At 36.7% G+C, this 16,898-nt stretch overlaps 1 protein-coding gene across 1 annotated transcript; it reads right to left on the reverse strand.

The window, feature by feature from the left end:
* Nucleotides 1-109: 109 nt before the first annotated feature.
* Nucleotides 110-14,172, reverse strand: LOC146464684 (gamma-aminobutyric acid receptor subunit beta-1-like). Its single transcript, XM_085129643.1, has 10 exons — nt 14,015-14,172; nt 13,788-13,889; nt 11,701-11,819; nt 9,882-9,949; nt 9,287-9,504; nt 8,312-8,394; nt 5,435-5,581; nt 4,554-4,921; nt 3,635-3,682; nt 110-3,291 (listed from the first exon to the last, which is right to left on the reverse strand). Exons 2-10 carry the CDS (start codon nt 13,886-13,888, stop codon nt 2,941-2,943), a joined length of 1,503 nt encoding a protein of 500 aa, XP_084985769.1. The 5' UTR covers nt 13,889; nt 14,015-14,172; the 3' UTR covers nt 110-2,940.
* Between the last annotated feature and the right edge of the window lie 2,726 nt (nt 14,173-16,898).

Below are 16,898 nucleotides of genomic sequence, written 5' to 3' on the forward strand. Positions count from 1 at the left end.
GAGCTCAGGTTAATTAAATAATCCAACTCCGAATGTAATCCAAGTCCCACAAAAATTGACAGAAATCCCCCCAACACTTAAGTTAATTAGCCCAACAAGCACACAAACAACAGTTTCAAAACTTTACTACGGCTCTGTTATTTGAATCGGTTATTCGACGCAAAAGATCAAACGCGCCATACGAATTATCCCAAGAACTTTGTTATGATGAAACGATTTTCGTTTTCATGGTAACGATAGTTCAATTTGTTGCTTAAAGTTACGTCAGCCGTTTTGTCCGCTCTATTGTTTCCTCACCTAAGCGTGCATGAGACATGTCGTGCAAGTTCGTTTATCTCGGGATCGAGATAAAATGTAGGCACGCATACCTTGTTTAATTTTTAATTAGATTTCTTAGCATACCTCAGTTCCATATTTGTAACCCTAAAACAGTGTTGATAACTTTCTTGTCAATTTTGATTTGTTCGTTAACAATTTTGCCGAGAACTTGGAGCAAGGGGGGCTTGTTAGGGAAGAACTTGGCAAATTTTGTCGTCCACACGAGAAATAATGAACTTGTCAAGGAAAACGTGCTCGTCTACATCAGCCTTATATTCCTGCGTGGACGACAAAATTTATCAGTTTCGCTCCTTGCCAAGTTTTCATGTTAAAAAATTAAAAGTGGCAAAACATTTGATCAACAAGGAAAGTTATTCAGGAACACATTGTCAAGTACGCAAACTTGCTCGTGTGAACGAAGACAAAGTTTTTATACCTAGTAGTTTTATTTACTCGTTTACTTACATGTTATTTACTTGTTTATTTATCTTATACTCGTTAATAAACTGGCAAACTGAATATCAAGGAGACCTCATTGAGTAGCGAAACTTCCTCGTGTAAGTATAGGTGAATACGTACAAGTTTTCAGTGTTGACATGTTTTATATTATCGTGTGTTCGACAAAAGTTATGTTTTCCCTTGATGAGTCCACTCGTTCAAAAAATGACAAAACAGTTGTTCAACAAGGAAACTTTGTCAAGGAATACTTGTCGAGTAGCGAAATGTGTTAACATCAAGTTTTCCTTGAAAGGTTTTATTTTCCTGTATGTACGACCAGAAATTGGCAAGTTTGTCCTTAACAAGGGTCCTTGTTCAAAAACTGGCAAGTAGGTTTTGGAACCGGTAGACTTCTCAAAGAAAAAGTGCTTAGTGGCAGTGTTACAGTCAACACGAAAACTTGTCTTTAATTTGATCGTTCTCATTTAGGTATGGCTTGCAAGATCTTGTTGGGTCGTTGATGACGTCACAAATGGCAAAAGAAGCCTGAGACACTTTCTATTTAATTTAGCCAAAGTTTTCCGTTGGAAATTTCGGAAACTTCTCGTATCAAATAGAAAGGCTCTTTTTTCTAGTCATTCCAAATTTTCAATCTCATTGGTAGATCAAAACACGTACGTGATGGCGCAATGATGGCGCAAGAAGACAACGAAATGAAAATGTTGTGTTTTTCTTTCCAATCGGTTTGGAAGGTAATTTCCGGTGCAACCGGTTGGAACAGAAAAAGTAGGTTATCTGCAAAGGTCGTCCGTTTGTTCCGGAAAATTTACGTCTGTTCCGCGCGTACTATTCCCATTTCAACCGGTTAACCGAAAATTTGGCCGAATGGAAACGCGCCCTTGGCTTTTGGTGAGTGGCACGGCAGTGAAAGAGCAGTACTGAAAACTGATCCAAAAAAGAATTAAAATGTTAAATAAGCTGCTTTAATCAGTGTAAGTAAATGTAAAAAGCCCTTAAACTAGACAAACATTCAAACTGAAATTTAACCATTATTCTACTAATAGAATGTAGACTGATAGACTGAGCATAATTCATGATCTTAAAGCATAAAGATGCATGTTATTATTTTGAATAACAGTAACAGTTATATATAAATATGTCAATAGACAAGGCATAGATATGAGCCTCTTGTGCCTTGATCACTTTCCCATACAAGGATATTTATTTAGCTGTAATTACATCTGAATTACAACACTGAATATTCATAACTTGTTAATGAAGCTGAGAGAGCTAAACTGAAATATCATGACTTTTCATTATTTGTATATATATGTAATCAAACGGTGACGAGTGAAATTAGGAAATAATTTCACGCGCGTTTTGTCAAAATTCTAGGAATTATTTCCTTATTTCACGAGTATACCATTTGATTACATTTTTATATAATGGGTGACAAATTCCGCTCACAATCGTGGTCGGTTCCGTCTTGTTTACACACGCAGGCAAAAAACCACGCGAGTACTTTATTCAACTGCTCGGGACGAACCGTCTCAGGGTTATTCCCAAGGCCATTTTCATCACACCAGTTCTCAAAAACCCTCACCCAGTTAATTGTGCCATTATTTAGGTTTCCTACAGCATCTTTTAATGCCGTAACTTCTTTCATCCGTAACATCTTTAAACCTGGACGCCATCTTCGCACTGAGATATAAAAAACATTGCCATAGAAATTTTGTAATTTCATACGTGAAATTATGAATTAACGCTGAAGTTTTCTCGCCAAAATTAAGGAATAATTTGTCACCCATGATATTACTTAAAGAAATAATATTACTGGAATGAAGAAGGTACATTATTTTTTCAAATTGCTCAGTAAATTTTAACCTGTCCTTAATTAGGATATATTGATAAATGTTATCGCCGGTATAAAAATCACAAATGGTTCTCAATACGAAAGCGTAATAAACGGATTGTACTCAAGCAAGGTTTTTCTATTAGCATGCTTACAAAACACAGCCATTTATATTTCCTACCCTATTCTGTGCAAAACAGTTAAAGAAATTTGGATTTTATCGCAAGTTTTCGTGCTTATTCAAAAGAATTGAATTTTGTTCATTGTTAGAACTTGTTTTTTAAACTTACAGGCTTCTGAAGTATTTCTCCGAAATGCACTCCATTAAGATTTCAAATCGGTAACGGTTCTACGAACATACTCCAGAACAGTACCAGAAAGGTGGCATAGGATGCCGGGAAGATCATCCGGGATAGTAAGTCCACCCAGTGAGTACAGCTCGGGTTACGCTTCTTAGGAAGTTCCCGACTGGGGGTTTTGACCTGAATCTTTCCTCGGCGCATGTGGCCTGTCTTGTCTAGCAACATGACTGTAGCGCCTTGTTCAGTGTTGGACACCACCACTCTCTGGGGGAGGGGGTAGGTACACGCTGGCATGTGTCTCTGTACTGTGGCAAGGTCTCTTTCAGCAGGGTGGCTGATTTCCGCTTCCAGTTCTTTGTAAGGCTCGTTATCAAAGCTGGCCTGCAATTAATAAAGTGAACAAAAAATTTTCAGTTTCAGCTGGCTACAACAAAAACATAAGAGACATGTTATGAAGCTTACATATGGAACCACTCTGAAGTTATTTTAAAAGCTGCTCAACAGATTCCTTCCCTGTAAACTGACTCTATAATTAAGTTCAGAGTCCAAGATTAGTGCATTACCTGGACCCTTGTATTTTTGTACAATGGTCAAATATAACTGCCAATTCAAATGTAAACCAAAAAACAAAAACAAAACAAAACAATAACAACAACAACAAAGGAAAAACAAGAACTATACCAATACTACTAATACTCCTCGACATAATTATAAGCGTCTTTACCTCTTTTTCGAGTACTGTTTCATCCAGTTTCAATGGCTGTTTCTCTTCCTGTTTGCCAAAATACGATCGTTAGTAGTTGTATATGCTAGTAATAGTTGGTTATTAGTTCATCAGTTAATCAATTTGAATGGAAATAATTTTCCCTCTAATTTGCCCACAACTGATTAAACGTGAAATGGCTTCAATACTGACAGGTGAACCCTACTTAAGGTATTTCCTGGAAGGAAAAGGTTGAAGAAGTTGGGGACTTTATCAAAAGTTTAACCTTGCAATTGTTGTATACAAAAGGTGCCTATTAGCCAACCAACCAACCAACCAACCAACCAACTAGTCAGTCAGTCAGTCAGTCAGTCAGTCAGTCACTCAGACGGAAAGACTGAGACAGTGTAGTCAGTGGGTCAGTCAGTCAGTCAGTCAGTCAGTCAGTCACTTAGACAGAGTCAGTCAGTCAGTTAGTCAGTCACTTAGACAGACAGACAGTCAGTCAGTCAGATAGTCAGTCAATCAGTCAGTCAGTCAGTCAGTCAGTCTGTCAGTCAGTCAGTCAGTCAGACACTGTAGTCAGTGGGTCAGTCAGTCAGTCAGTCAGTTTTTTAATATTTTATATATATCAATTAATTTGGTGTTACGTAGTTCCATTATTGCGCAAATACTTTTAACTATAAGCACATGCCCCAAGGTAAATTCTCATTGTACCTGAAGAACGCTGGCTTGGCCAGATTTAAAAAGTAATTATACGTTGCATCAGTCTCTGCTTCTATTATCATTTGTATATGTTAATCCGATCAGATCAACAATTGATCCAACGGATACCAGTAGGATTATCATCCACGGTTGCTTGCTTAGACATTAATCAATGAAGCACGCATGCGTACGAGCTGTTAAACAATCTAAGTATGTTCAGTTGACAGATAAATACCTTGGCAGATTGCTTTCTGCAACACCGTTTCAGCCAACGAAACCATTTGGGTTCAGGATCTGTGTTTAACACGATCACAAACTCCAGAAATGAAAGAAAGATAAATCCAAAACTGCCCAATAAGAAATAGTCTTGAGCTTTGGTGTAACTAACTGGCGGCATTTCTGCATTCGTGGAACCACAAAGCACGATGGCCGTTAGTATGGTGGTGATTCCTAGGGATACACGCGCTGGAACGGCAACACGATCAATCCAAAAACAACACCACGAGAGAACGACAAGAGTCACTGTCGGAGAAAACACGGACGAGACGAAGTACTCCATACGGCGCTTAAACGAGAACACGACACTCAGACTGGCAAAGGATCCTGCAAATGAAAAAAACTGGCACTCAATGAACCACTCACGAAAAGCGACCTATTCCATGTTACTGTTACTATAGAAAACGTTTAGTCAGGTATGTATGTTCTTGTTGATCTGCACAAGCTCGCACAATTACGGCGTCTCTTTAATTAACATATGCAGTCGAACCTCTTTATTACGGACACCAAGGGGACAGGGATAAGTGTCCTCATTATAGAGGTGTTCGTTTTAGAGAGGTAAGCTTTATATGGGTTTCGGTCTCTCAGGGACCGAGTGAACTGTCCATAATAGAGAGGTGTCCGTATTAAAGAGATGTCTGTAAGGAGAGGTTCCACTGTATTTATAAAATTAACTTTATTGGTAACCGTTCCTACCTCAAATGAAGCTCACTTCGTTTCGGGTGTGTAGTAAGAGAAGGAGTTAAGTCTAAGCAGGAACTGAATAGATTGCAGCTAAAAGAAGATCTGCTATCATATTGAAAAGTGAAGGAACAAGTTAGGAAACTTATAGCAGATTACCTTTGCTGTTCTTAGTGTCTTTGAACTTGGTTTCTATTGCCGTCAGTTCAAACTGTGCCATTTCTTTGGAGACAATCTCGATTCCTTTTCCCTTGTTTGCTTTAGTCTTTCGCCATTTATAATCCACGTCATCAGTAGTATGAGCATCTACAACGAGACAAACAGTGAAATCCAAATGAAGCTGGTGAAAGAGACAGTTCCTGACAACTGCCCTGATAATTCAGATGGTTGAATTCAAATGTTTTATTACGTCCTAATTAATGTACCTATCATCCGCTATTCCCTTTGGGGGGACCGGGCAAGTCCATCTTAGTTTATGGGAACTTATAGAACGATTTGATTGATAGTTTGCCTAGCAAATTAACTTGAAAAGCAACAGACACGATTTGGTCAAGGACCTATATACCGCACGTAGAGCAAATTTGATAGAACACGTACATAATTTGGATAAGAAGTTTAGAATTTATTTAGCAACCAATGGAGAGTACTTACAGCCTTATATAGCAACCAAAAAAGAGTACTTACAGCCTTATGTAGCAACGAATGAAGAGTGCTTACAGCTTAATAGAGCAACCAATGAAAAGTACTTACAGCTTTAAATAGCAACCAATGAAGAGCGCTTACACCTTTATATAGCAACCAATGAAAAGTACTTACAGCCTTATATAGCAACCAATGAAAAGTACTTACAGCTTTATATAACAACCAATGCAGAGTGCTTACAGCTTTATATAGCAACCAATAAAGAGTACTTACAGCTTTATGTAACAACCAATAGAATGCTATTCATATAACCAATAATGAGTACTTACAGTTTTATATAGCAACCAATGGAGAGAGCTCACAGCTTTATATAGCAACCATTGAAGAGTGCTTACAGTTTTATAAGAACCAATAAAGAGTGCTTAGAGCTTTATATAGTAACCAATAAATAGTGCTCACAGCTTTATATAGCAACCAATAAAGAGTGCTTACAGCTTTATATAGCAACCAATAAAGAGTACTTACAGCTTTATATAACAACCAATAGAATGCTATTCATATAACCAATAATGAGTACTTACAGTTTTATATAGCAACCAATGGAGAGAGCTCACAGCTTTATATAGCAACCATTGAAGAGTGCTTACAGTTTTATAAGAACCAATAAAGAGTGCTTAGAGCTTTATATAGTAACCACTAAATAGTGCTCGCAGCTTTATATAGCAACCAATAAAGAGTGCTTACAGTTTTATATAACAACCAATTAAGAGTACTTACAGCTTTATATAGCAACCAATAAAGAGTGCTTACAGCTTTATATAGCAACCAGTAAAGAGTGCTTACAGCTTTATATAGCAACCAATGAAGAGTACTTACAGCTTTATATAGCAACCAATAAAGAGTGCTTACAGCTTTATATAGCAACCAATAAAGAGTACTTACAGCTTTAGATAGCAACCAATAAAGAGTGCTTACAGCTTTATATAGCAACTAATGAAGAGTAATTACAGCTTTATATAGCAACCAATAAAGAGTGCTTACAGCTTTATATAGCAACCAATAAAGAGTACTTACAGCTTTAGATAGCAACCAATAAAGAGTGCTCACAGCTTTATATAGCAACTAATGAAGAGTAATTACAGCTTTATATAGCAACCAATAAAGAGTGCTTACAGCTTTATATAGCAACCAATAAAGAGTACTTACAGCTTTATATAGCAACTAATGAAGAGTGCTTACAGCTTTATATAGCAACCAATAAAGAGTGCTTACAGCTTTATATAGCAACCAATAAAGAGTACTTACAGCTTTAGATAGCAACCAATAAAGAGTGCTCACAGCTTTATATAGCAACTAATGAAGAGTGCTTACAGCTTTATATAGCAACCAATAAAGAGTGCTTACAGCTTTATATAGCAACCAATAAAGAGTGCTTACAGCTTTAGATAGCAACCAATAAAGAGTGCTTACAGCTTTATATAGCAACCAATAAAGAGTGCTTACAGCTTTATATAGCAACCAAGAAAGAGTGCTTACAGCTTTATATAGCAACCAATGGAGAGAGCTTACAGCTTTATATAGCAACCAATGGAGAGTGCTTACAGCCTAATGTAGCAACCAATGAAGAGTGCTCACAGCTTTATATGACAACCAATAAAGAGTGCTTACAGCCTTATATAACAACCAATGAAGAGTGCTTACAGCTTTATGTAGCAACCAATAAAGAGTGCTTACAGCCTTATATAACAACCAATAAAGAGTGCTTACAGCCTTATATAACAACCAATGAAGAGTGCTTACAGCTTTATGTAGCAACCAATAAAGAGTGGTGACAGCTTTATATAACAACCAATGAAGATTACTTACAGCTTTATGTAGCAACCAATGAAGAGTACTTACAGCTTTATATAGCAGCCAATGAAGAGTGCTTACAGTTTTATATAACAACCAATGAAGGGTGCTTAGAGCTCTTTCTAGCAACCAATTAAGAGTGCTTACAGCTTTATATAGCAACCAATGAAGAGTACTAACAGCTTTACATAACAACCAATGAAGATTACTCACAGGTTTATGTGGCAACCAATGAAGAGTGCTTTCAGTTTTATATAGCAACCAATGAAGAGTGCTTACAGCTTTATATAACAACCAATGAAGGGTGCTTAGAGCTCTTTCTAGCAACCAATAAAGAGTGCTTACAGCCTTATATAGCAACCAATGAAGAGTACTTACAGCTTTATATAGCAACCAATGAAGAGTGCTTACAGTTTTATATAACAACCCATGAAGAGTACTCACAGCTTTATATAGCAACTAATGAAGAATGCTTACAGCTCTATGTAGCAACTAATGAAGAGTGCTTACAGTTTTATATAACAACCAATGAAAAGTACTCACAGCTTTCAATAATCAGGGGACAGTGTTGGGTGTCCATTGGATAGAGTCGAAAATCCATATCACACTGAGCTGTCAATGTTATCCTTAAAAATGACAAAGAAAGAGCTTGGTTAACGCTTCAAGCCCCAATACCAGCGTACTAATTCTTCTTACTTGCCTTTAAATATTATTAGTACAGAAATTGCTGGGAGAACTTGTTTAAATATCAAGATAATCTAACTTTGACTATTATCCCCGTAAGAAGCATACTTGATTTATTGATCATATCTGTTGAAGCAATAGATGATGATTGATGTCAACGAGTACATTCTTCTCACTGTTTTTCATATAATTCTTGTGATACTAGTTAGGAGAATAAGTTCGAGTATCCGTACATCTTTGGTGATCATTTCCCTTATTCTAATGACCTGTTTGTTCAATGATTTCATCAAATTTACACTCTTGGCCTATTTTTGTGAAAAGTTGACAGGTATTCCTCGACCAGTTTTAGACCAGCCTAATCTATAACCCCTGCCCAATACATTCATCTTCTAGTACTGGTTGGTTATTTTTCGAGTGGATAACATTATTAGATTAGAGCAGTTTTCATTTCAATGTCGAAAGTCGGTGATTAATTGCGTTTGCTTTGGTTTTACTTTACTACGCTTGTGATTGGTTGAAAAATCTCGTGCCAAAACCAATCTTGACATGCCTGCACGCGTTTTTTCGCGCTTGGCGCCGGTTACATGTATTTTCTTGAATTTTGATTGTTTCTTTGCCCTGTTTGTGTCTGTTGTGATTGGCCAGAGAATTTGTTTTGGTTTTGTTTTTACGACACTCAATTGAAAACCGCTCTATTCCGTCGTCATGGTTTGCCATTATTACAGTTTATGTTTTGGACTGAGATATACCACCTGGATAAAATTGTCTTCTTTCAATTAGACATTCAACGCTTCACTCCCGTTCATCATCAGACCTACCAACTGCAACACATACCTTGCGCTGAAGTAAATCTTTCCTGATGAATAAATCATGACGCGCATATTTTCTCGAGTTACGAAATGGTACTTGATGCTTTTCACATTAAAGAAGTAAGTGTCCGGAGTCCAGAACAGCTTCGTGGGATCTGCCGCCATGTTGAACGGTATGCTAGAATTATGTTTGAATCTCGGATCGTACCACCATTGGCGGAAAAAAATGTCCATGGAATATTCCTGGTGGTCGAAAATGAAAGCAAAATTATTGTATCTTAGATGTCTAGCGCTATCCCGATTAATTTGAGGATTTGCTCGGCAGGGTAATGCACTTTTTCAAATTCATCGTTACGTTTTCACAGAAAATCCACGTCCTCGATATCATTAAGAGGTGGATCTTAGGTCGGTCCTCTAATCCAGAACCAATCGTTCGATTGGTTTTTAAGGAGGGAGGAAAACAAGAGAGTTTAGAGGAAAACCCTTTAAACCAGTCGATACAAAAGTTGACCAATAACAAGTTTAATTCATAGATGGACGGACTCTGAGTTCACGATTTGAGTCCGGGTCATATTGCAAAAAATGACTTAGACGTACAGGCTAACAGCAATAGAACATACCATGTTTGCCTCGTTTAGCTCACTAAATGAAACGACCTTGACCTCAACCGTCACTTCTACTGGGGTTCCTTTAAAAAACAAACAAACAAACAAACAAACAAAAAAATTCAAATGAGATGGTGACGAAAATGAACGGCATCAAGAACTCGGTGTTGGGGGAAGGGAGGGTAAAGCCAGCTCCACCATCAAAAGACTTCATGATAACCCACGCAAGTGATCCGGCTCGAAAGTTATAATTTCCGTTTATTTTGTGGAGGGTTTCCATAAACACCAGCCTGGTTACTGAATGGGCCACCCTGCCTAAAGAAAATCTTCTTGTCTTGTTTTGTTGTTTTACACAGGTTGCTGCTTTTCAAAAATTTATTCTCCGAGAATTTTTCCGCAGCACGCGGTCAAGGGGACTAAGACGAATGTGGAGTCCAGGCTCCAGTCGTTGAAAGCGGCGGATAACTTAAGCCATGTATCATTTGGTATACATTTTATCCACATGTCATGTTCAGTGGAAAACGACTTCTCCTAGCACGTCACTAAATGCAATTTACAGAATCGTAAACAAATAAAGGAAAATAGCGAAGAAGCCAAAAGAACTGCAGCACGTGCTTCCTCAACTAATGTTAAATTACAACGATTATTAAAACGACAGTGGTGAGATACTGCCGGGGAAATAACAATTAATGACAACATACAATAAAAAAGGGAAAGAAAAATGGAAGCAAGAAAGAAAAGTAATGATTAAAGGGAGAATGGGGGAAAAGTAGAAATTAAGTAAGAAGGTACTTCTTCAACTTGTTTAAACTGAGTTGCAACACTTATTGAGTTTTGGATGTCTAGGCTGAGCGAATTAAAAAACAGAGGACCCTGGCATGGTACTGGAACGTGTAACAAGTTTGTACAATTTTGTACCCAACCTACCCTTCCCCGGGTTAAATCGCTGGGATCCTAGGAAATAACGACCCATAGATCTCCAACGTCGTTCACAACAGGATCCACTAAGAGAGGGGTTGTGTATATAAAGAAAAAAGTTACAACTCATCTTTTTAGGAAAGTTTTTCTATAGAATTAAATACCACATTTAGACATTTTGTACATTAGAAATATTAGACCTAAATATGTAAATGTAATTTTCTTTTTTTTATTCAGTATTGTATGGTGTAATGAAATTTATTTGCTGTAATTGCATGTAAAGCGCGATTGGATATTTCTGGAAATCGCGCTATATAAATAAATTATTATTATTAAAGTATTATTATAATCAAAATCATAATCAGTCATACTAAATAGCCATGTAAAGCACTATTTCCCAAATATGTTTTACATTAATGTAATAAGTTATATAAAAATTCGTTTGATTTTCATACGAGAACGACATGAAGATTTGATCACGCAAATAAATAATATTTTGTCATTTACACTTAAAACACCACTTTTTTAAGAATAACTGCCACAATCGGTTAATTTATGTAACTCTTGAATAGTGCAGGGACCACTTGTGCAAACAGCAGCAAAGTGTAGCCGGATCTTTGTGTAGATCAGGGTCAGCAATGTTGAATAAAACGTAAAATTAAATGCAAGGCTGATCGCACAGCTAAAATAATTTTATTGCCCAATATTAAGCTTAGCTTTTTGCCGCCCCTGAAGAAGGTTAGTATTGTCTAACCGAAATATTGGGCAATAAAATTATTTTAGCTGTCCGATCAGCCTTGCATTTAATTTTACGTATAATTTATGTAAACCGAACGCGGACAGAAAAATGATTATTTGCCCTCGTTTTCGTACGTATTTGCACCGAATGTAAAAGAACAAGACGGCAGGCACTCACCGCCCGCGTTGGGACGTAGTTTTCGATCATATGATCCCAGAATTCCATTGATGGTAGCAGATAAATTGGCAGCTTCCTGCTGACCTCGTTCCCAGTCCTCATCGCTTTCCTCTACAGACCTTAAACCAACATTGAGAATTTTAATTCTTAAAAGAACCAGCAAGGAAATTTTCGAAAGACGCACTAGCATTAAATCAGATTAACGTATGATATAAAACAAAATATATAAAACAAAATTTACTTAGATATTTTGTAATTATTAAATTTTGTAATTATCAAATTATGAAAGTAATGATGATGATAATAATCCAAAAAGTAGAGGGTTTGCACGTCATTTTACATAATATTAGACGAGGAGTTATTTTAATTCTCTGCTTGTTTTGTTTTGTATATAATGGAGGTAAGTGTTTGTCGGTTATCGTTAGCGGCTGTACTTGTGATCGATCCCGTCGAATAAAGCCAGGTGAAATAATAAGTAGTATATTCCACTCGACCAGTAGATAACAGGAAATAACCAGTAGAATACAGGAAATAAATCCTATGTCACTTACGGACTTAAAAAACTGAAAGGACTTTGAAAATACGTACAGCGCAGCCACAATATTCCATTATTTATTTACTGAAAATAAATATTTTGGAATTTAAATGGGTGATCAAGTTCACTTGCAGTTTTGTTTTGTTTGAATACATTCAGTGATTGGTTAGAACTCGTGCTGGTTTATTACACAATTGGAAGTAAAACCACAACCAATTGTGTCTTCGTTTCCCGCATTTTCCCGCCCTTAGGTTTGGTTACGTAACAGTATTTAATTCGAGTTGTGATTGGTCCATTGTACTTTTATAGTTACTGTGGTTAACGGTCTGCAGATTTCGCCTGATGCAGATCGACCTACCACTAAGAAAGACCGCTACCAAATTGACCTCATTGAATTATGTTTACGCGAAAAGAAATGGTCAAAAGAAGACTAATTTGGGCTACCTTTGAAAACCTCTTCCTGTTTGTCCCAGTAATTCTGTAAACAAACCTAACGAAGACTTCTTATTTCGTGTTGGGCAGTCTCATGCTTCTTGATATTGATGCATACAAATCATTCATACACAGGCATTCGGAAAATTTGTAATCCTTCTCTATACCTACATTTGCAAAATGTACTCGATAAACCCGGTATCATAGCGATAATTCATGACAGATTTCCCGTTTTGGGCTTAGAGTTTGGGTTGGGTTTCATCTCAAAATGAAATCTGTTAAAGAAATGTTATTGTCCCTGTCAAGATTTTCGAGTGATAAAAATAATTAATACAAAAGTTGCCCACAACAATAAAGCGACATTACAATGATTTTGAAAGGCAATAACAACAGAGGAAAGAAAGAGGGCGAAAAAAGAGAAAAAAAGGAAAAATATAGGAGCTAGTAACTTGTATACACTAAGATTAACATGCATAGCCATACGACTATAAGCACCTTAATATTTGCTCCTTCAGTACAATCTTATCCAGTTACTGGCGATCATTCAAATTTTAATAAGTAAAACTACTTTACCTGCGGCTGTAGGTGAACCGGTGTGGGCTAAGCTACTTGCTTAGTTTACAAGTAAAATGTTGGGCACTGAATATCGTTACGACGGCAGTCTGTGATTTTTAACTACTCGTGAACTAAAAGTCATTTAGATCATGTTGATTTTCACGCAAAAGCAATGTTGTTCAAAACTTAAAGAAAATAGCAAATTTGGGTTTGTAAAACATTGAAAAGGAAATAACCTGATAGTAACTGACGTTCTTCGGTGCCAAAGCTTCCGTTTCTGGTTTTGGCATGATTGAACGCAATTAAACTAATAATTTTTATTAATGTTCAGACTCGATAGTTAGATTACCAGAAAAACGATAATGAAATATATTTAAAATCGCCACATTTTGACACTTTCATAAGTGAAATTCGAATCGTTTAATTATAATAGGACCTCCACCTTACACTACGCGACTAAATGTAAAAATAACTTCACTTTGCTTGTAACAATACATGCGGAGCTAAACCTGATATTATTTCAGAGATTGACGTCTTTTCCATATGATTTTTTTTCCACACTCACCTTTCGTGTCGCTCGGCGGTTATTGAAAACCCGCTGCATGAAAAAGCGACGGCTACCAACAAACATGGTAGAAAAGTCACCATACGATTCAGGGCAGGCATTCTAGAGTTTTGTGTATTAAAATGAAACAAAGCAAAGTTAAATGCAACCTGAAAATCAAAAGTAGAGTTTGGAGAGACGTCTTTTCGAAGAAAAAGAAAATATTTTATATAACAATAACATCTTACTTGTGCGCTTCACAATCATAAAAGCGACGTCTCCTGATTTTAATTCGGATTCGAAATATTTCAGTATTTCCTAGAGTTTTGTTTCGTCAGGGTAAGCTAAGAATATTTTAAATACAACGTTTAGTTTCCATTTGAGATGAAGCCTCGCGTCAGGCAAGAAAATTTGGAAAACAATCAATTAGTCACCACAACGTATTAGCAAAATTGTCGACTTATTAATAATAAATCACCTACAAAGTTATAGACACCATTTTCAAAAACAGCCATGTCCCTTTATTAACAATCTTAAAAATCTAGAGCATTGTAAGTTATTTGTATAAACTATTACATTGTCTATTAAATCAAGTTGGATATTCCGCGCGTATTAAATATTTAGTTCTGTATATTTCTAATATTCCTGTATCAATATCATGCGACGAGTACAGTTCTGAATTTTTTTTTTATTTAGCGATCCAAATTTAAATAGTTTCAGGCTACAGCTTTAGCCAAACTGAATAGCTTCCAAGCAGTGTATCAGGGACTGGTTTAGTTATCGAGCCTGCTGGATACCTGCCATCTATTGTAAATGAAGATTTTTGCGTCGAAATGTTTTGCGACATAGAGAGCCTTGCTGCTATCAAGAAATCCATGCAAAGAAACGAAAAATAACAAAGCTCTTTTGATTATCGTCCCTCTCAGTGTTAGGACATTTTTGACGAGAACGCCAACAACACGTAAAAGAAACGCTGCTCGCAAACGCTAATTAATTAAGATAACGTCGTGTTCTGCGATGAAAATGAATCCAAGTATGCCGCCCGCATGTTGCACATCTAAGCTGACAAGTTTAGAAGACCGCGGTTAATAATAAATGCAGTGACAAAAATTATCTGAGAATGTCTGAGAATCCGGCTTGATAAAATAAACAAATCAAGTATTTAAACGGAGTACGTATAAATGACCTGGTTGCCGTTAGAGGCCTTAAAATGAAATATAAACAACTGAACAACATCTAATGATGCTTTGACAATGTTTTTTTTGACACGTTTTAATTTTAACACTGTTTTCAGGTATATCAATGGATTCTTTTGCCATGCATCATATCTGACAGGGAAGGATTAAATACATGTTAGGCGATATTAATATTCTGCACTATAGTTTGAGACCAAAGAGTGCGCACAAAAGCGACACATTAAAATTTCAAATACACAACCCACACCCTTACTATGCAAACCAAATAATTTGTTCCTTGAGCCGCAACACTATGTATCCAATTTGCGGCCTTTCTTAATAAGCCCTTCAGTTTCAGACTACAGCTAGGTTAGAACAAGTCAACAAAATAAAAAAGAAAAAGCGAGGCAGAGAAGGAGACAGAGAAATTGTGCAGTATGTACTTACATATGTCATATGCAAGATGTTTTGGTGTGGTGATATTGCTTTTTATTTTCACACCCGCCGGGTGAGTCAAAATACCGCAAACAAAGAGAAAGATAAACAACGATATAGATACTTTACACCAAGACTGATCTCACGAGACAATTATCATCCAACTAACTTCCTGAAATAGCTAGCTATGTGAATAATCACGGTATTTCGAACACGTTCGCGTTTTCAGCTCGAGCAGCGAGCAGCAAGTGAAGCCGATAGATAACAAATTATTGTTTCATGATTCCAAAAGATCTTATTCGAATCCATCGCTATTGAATTGCCAGTGGAACTAGCTGCTACACGATGCGGGGGAATCTTTTGACATGCAAATATTCTTTATTTGTATATACCGTACAAGTGAATAGTGCCTTTTCGCGCGCGTTGATTGGCTAGCTTGGAGGTGATTAGCCAAAAACTATTCACCTCCACTTCGGTGAATAATTGTTATATATATTCACCCGCAAGAGCCTCCATTGCAAACTATGATCCAATTCAATACCAAGAATACGAGTACAGTCTATTACTATTACTACTGCAACTTACTACACTACTGTACTACTTGTAACAGTTGTTATATACGCTCGGCTGTGGCGATGAAAACCGCTATGACATAGACAAAGAGGTATAAAAACTTGACGTATAAATTTACATTAATTTGTTGCTGAGTCTCGGCGGAAGCCGAAGTAGAGAATATCGATATCCCGACAGTGGCTGGACTTACGCTCCATAAAACTTCGTTATCATACGTAAAGTTGTTTGAAAATGAACTATTGAACAAAGCACCAGTCTGACGCGTTCCGAAAACATTAAAATGGATGCATTTTGCTAGTACAGGCATCATTAAGCTCTACTTTGTGACAAAAAAAACAAAACAAAAAAAAAACAAAAAACAAAAAAAAAAAAAACAGAACAAAACAAAAAAAAAACAAAAAAACAAATTTGCGGTGGAGCAAAGTGTAAGAGTTTAAGCTTCTAAAACAGCTGATCATGATCGAAACTGTAATAGAACATGAATTTAAAAGGAAGGCCCTTCCTCCAGTATAATAAATGCTCCACGCATGCGCCGTGAGTCTTGCCACTCTAAATTCATTTTTGATTAAAATTTTACACAGTTCTCTAGTAGTTGACGTGGTTTCACCTAACATTCGACATTTTTGATAGTGCTCAATAACCTTGCCGTTCGTAGGGTGGTGTCATGTTCAGTATATGACGTAGTATATGACCTAATTTGGATGAGTCTAGCTGTAGCTCAGAGATTAGAGCAGGTTATGAGCTCGGCTACCGTCGGATCTCAGAATTTTGCATCCCTGACTGTCTCTTCCGGAAGAACCTTATGACCGGGGCTCATGACCAATGATTTTTTTTTAGAATATTATCTTTCATAATTGTATGTTAAAATACAATTTCCTTTTTTTCGGGCGAACTGCAGCGGCAGATTGTTCTGAAAACGTTTTTAATAATAGTTAAAATTTCAGAAAAC

This window comes from Pavona decussata, unplaced genomic scaffold, assembly GCF_977016875.1.
Source record: "Pavona decussata unplaced genomic scaffold, jaPavDecu1.1 SCAFFOLD_161, whole genome shotgun sequence".
Lineage (NCBI taxonomy): Eukaryota > Metazoa > Cnidaria > Anthozoa > Scleractinia > Agariciidae > Pavona > Pavona decussata.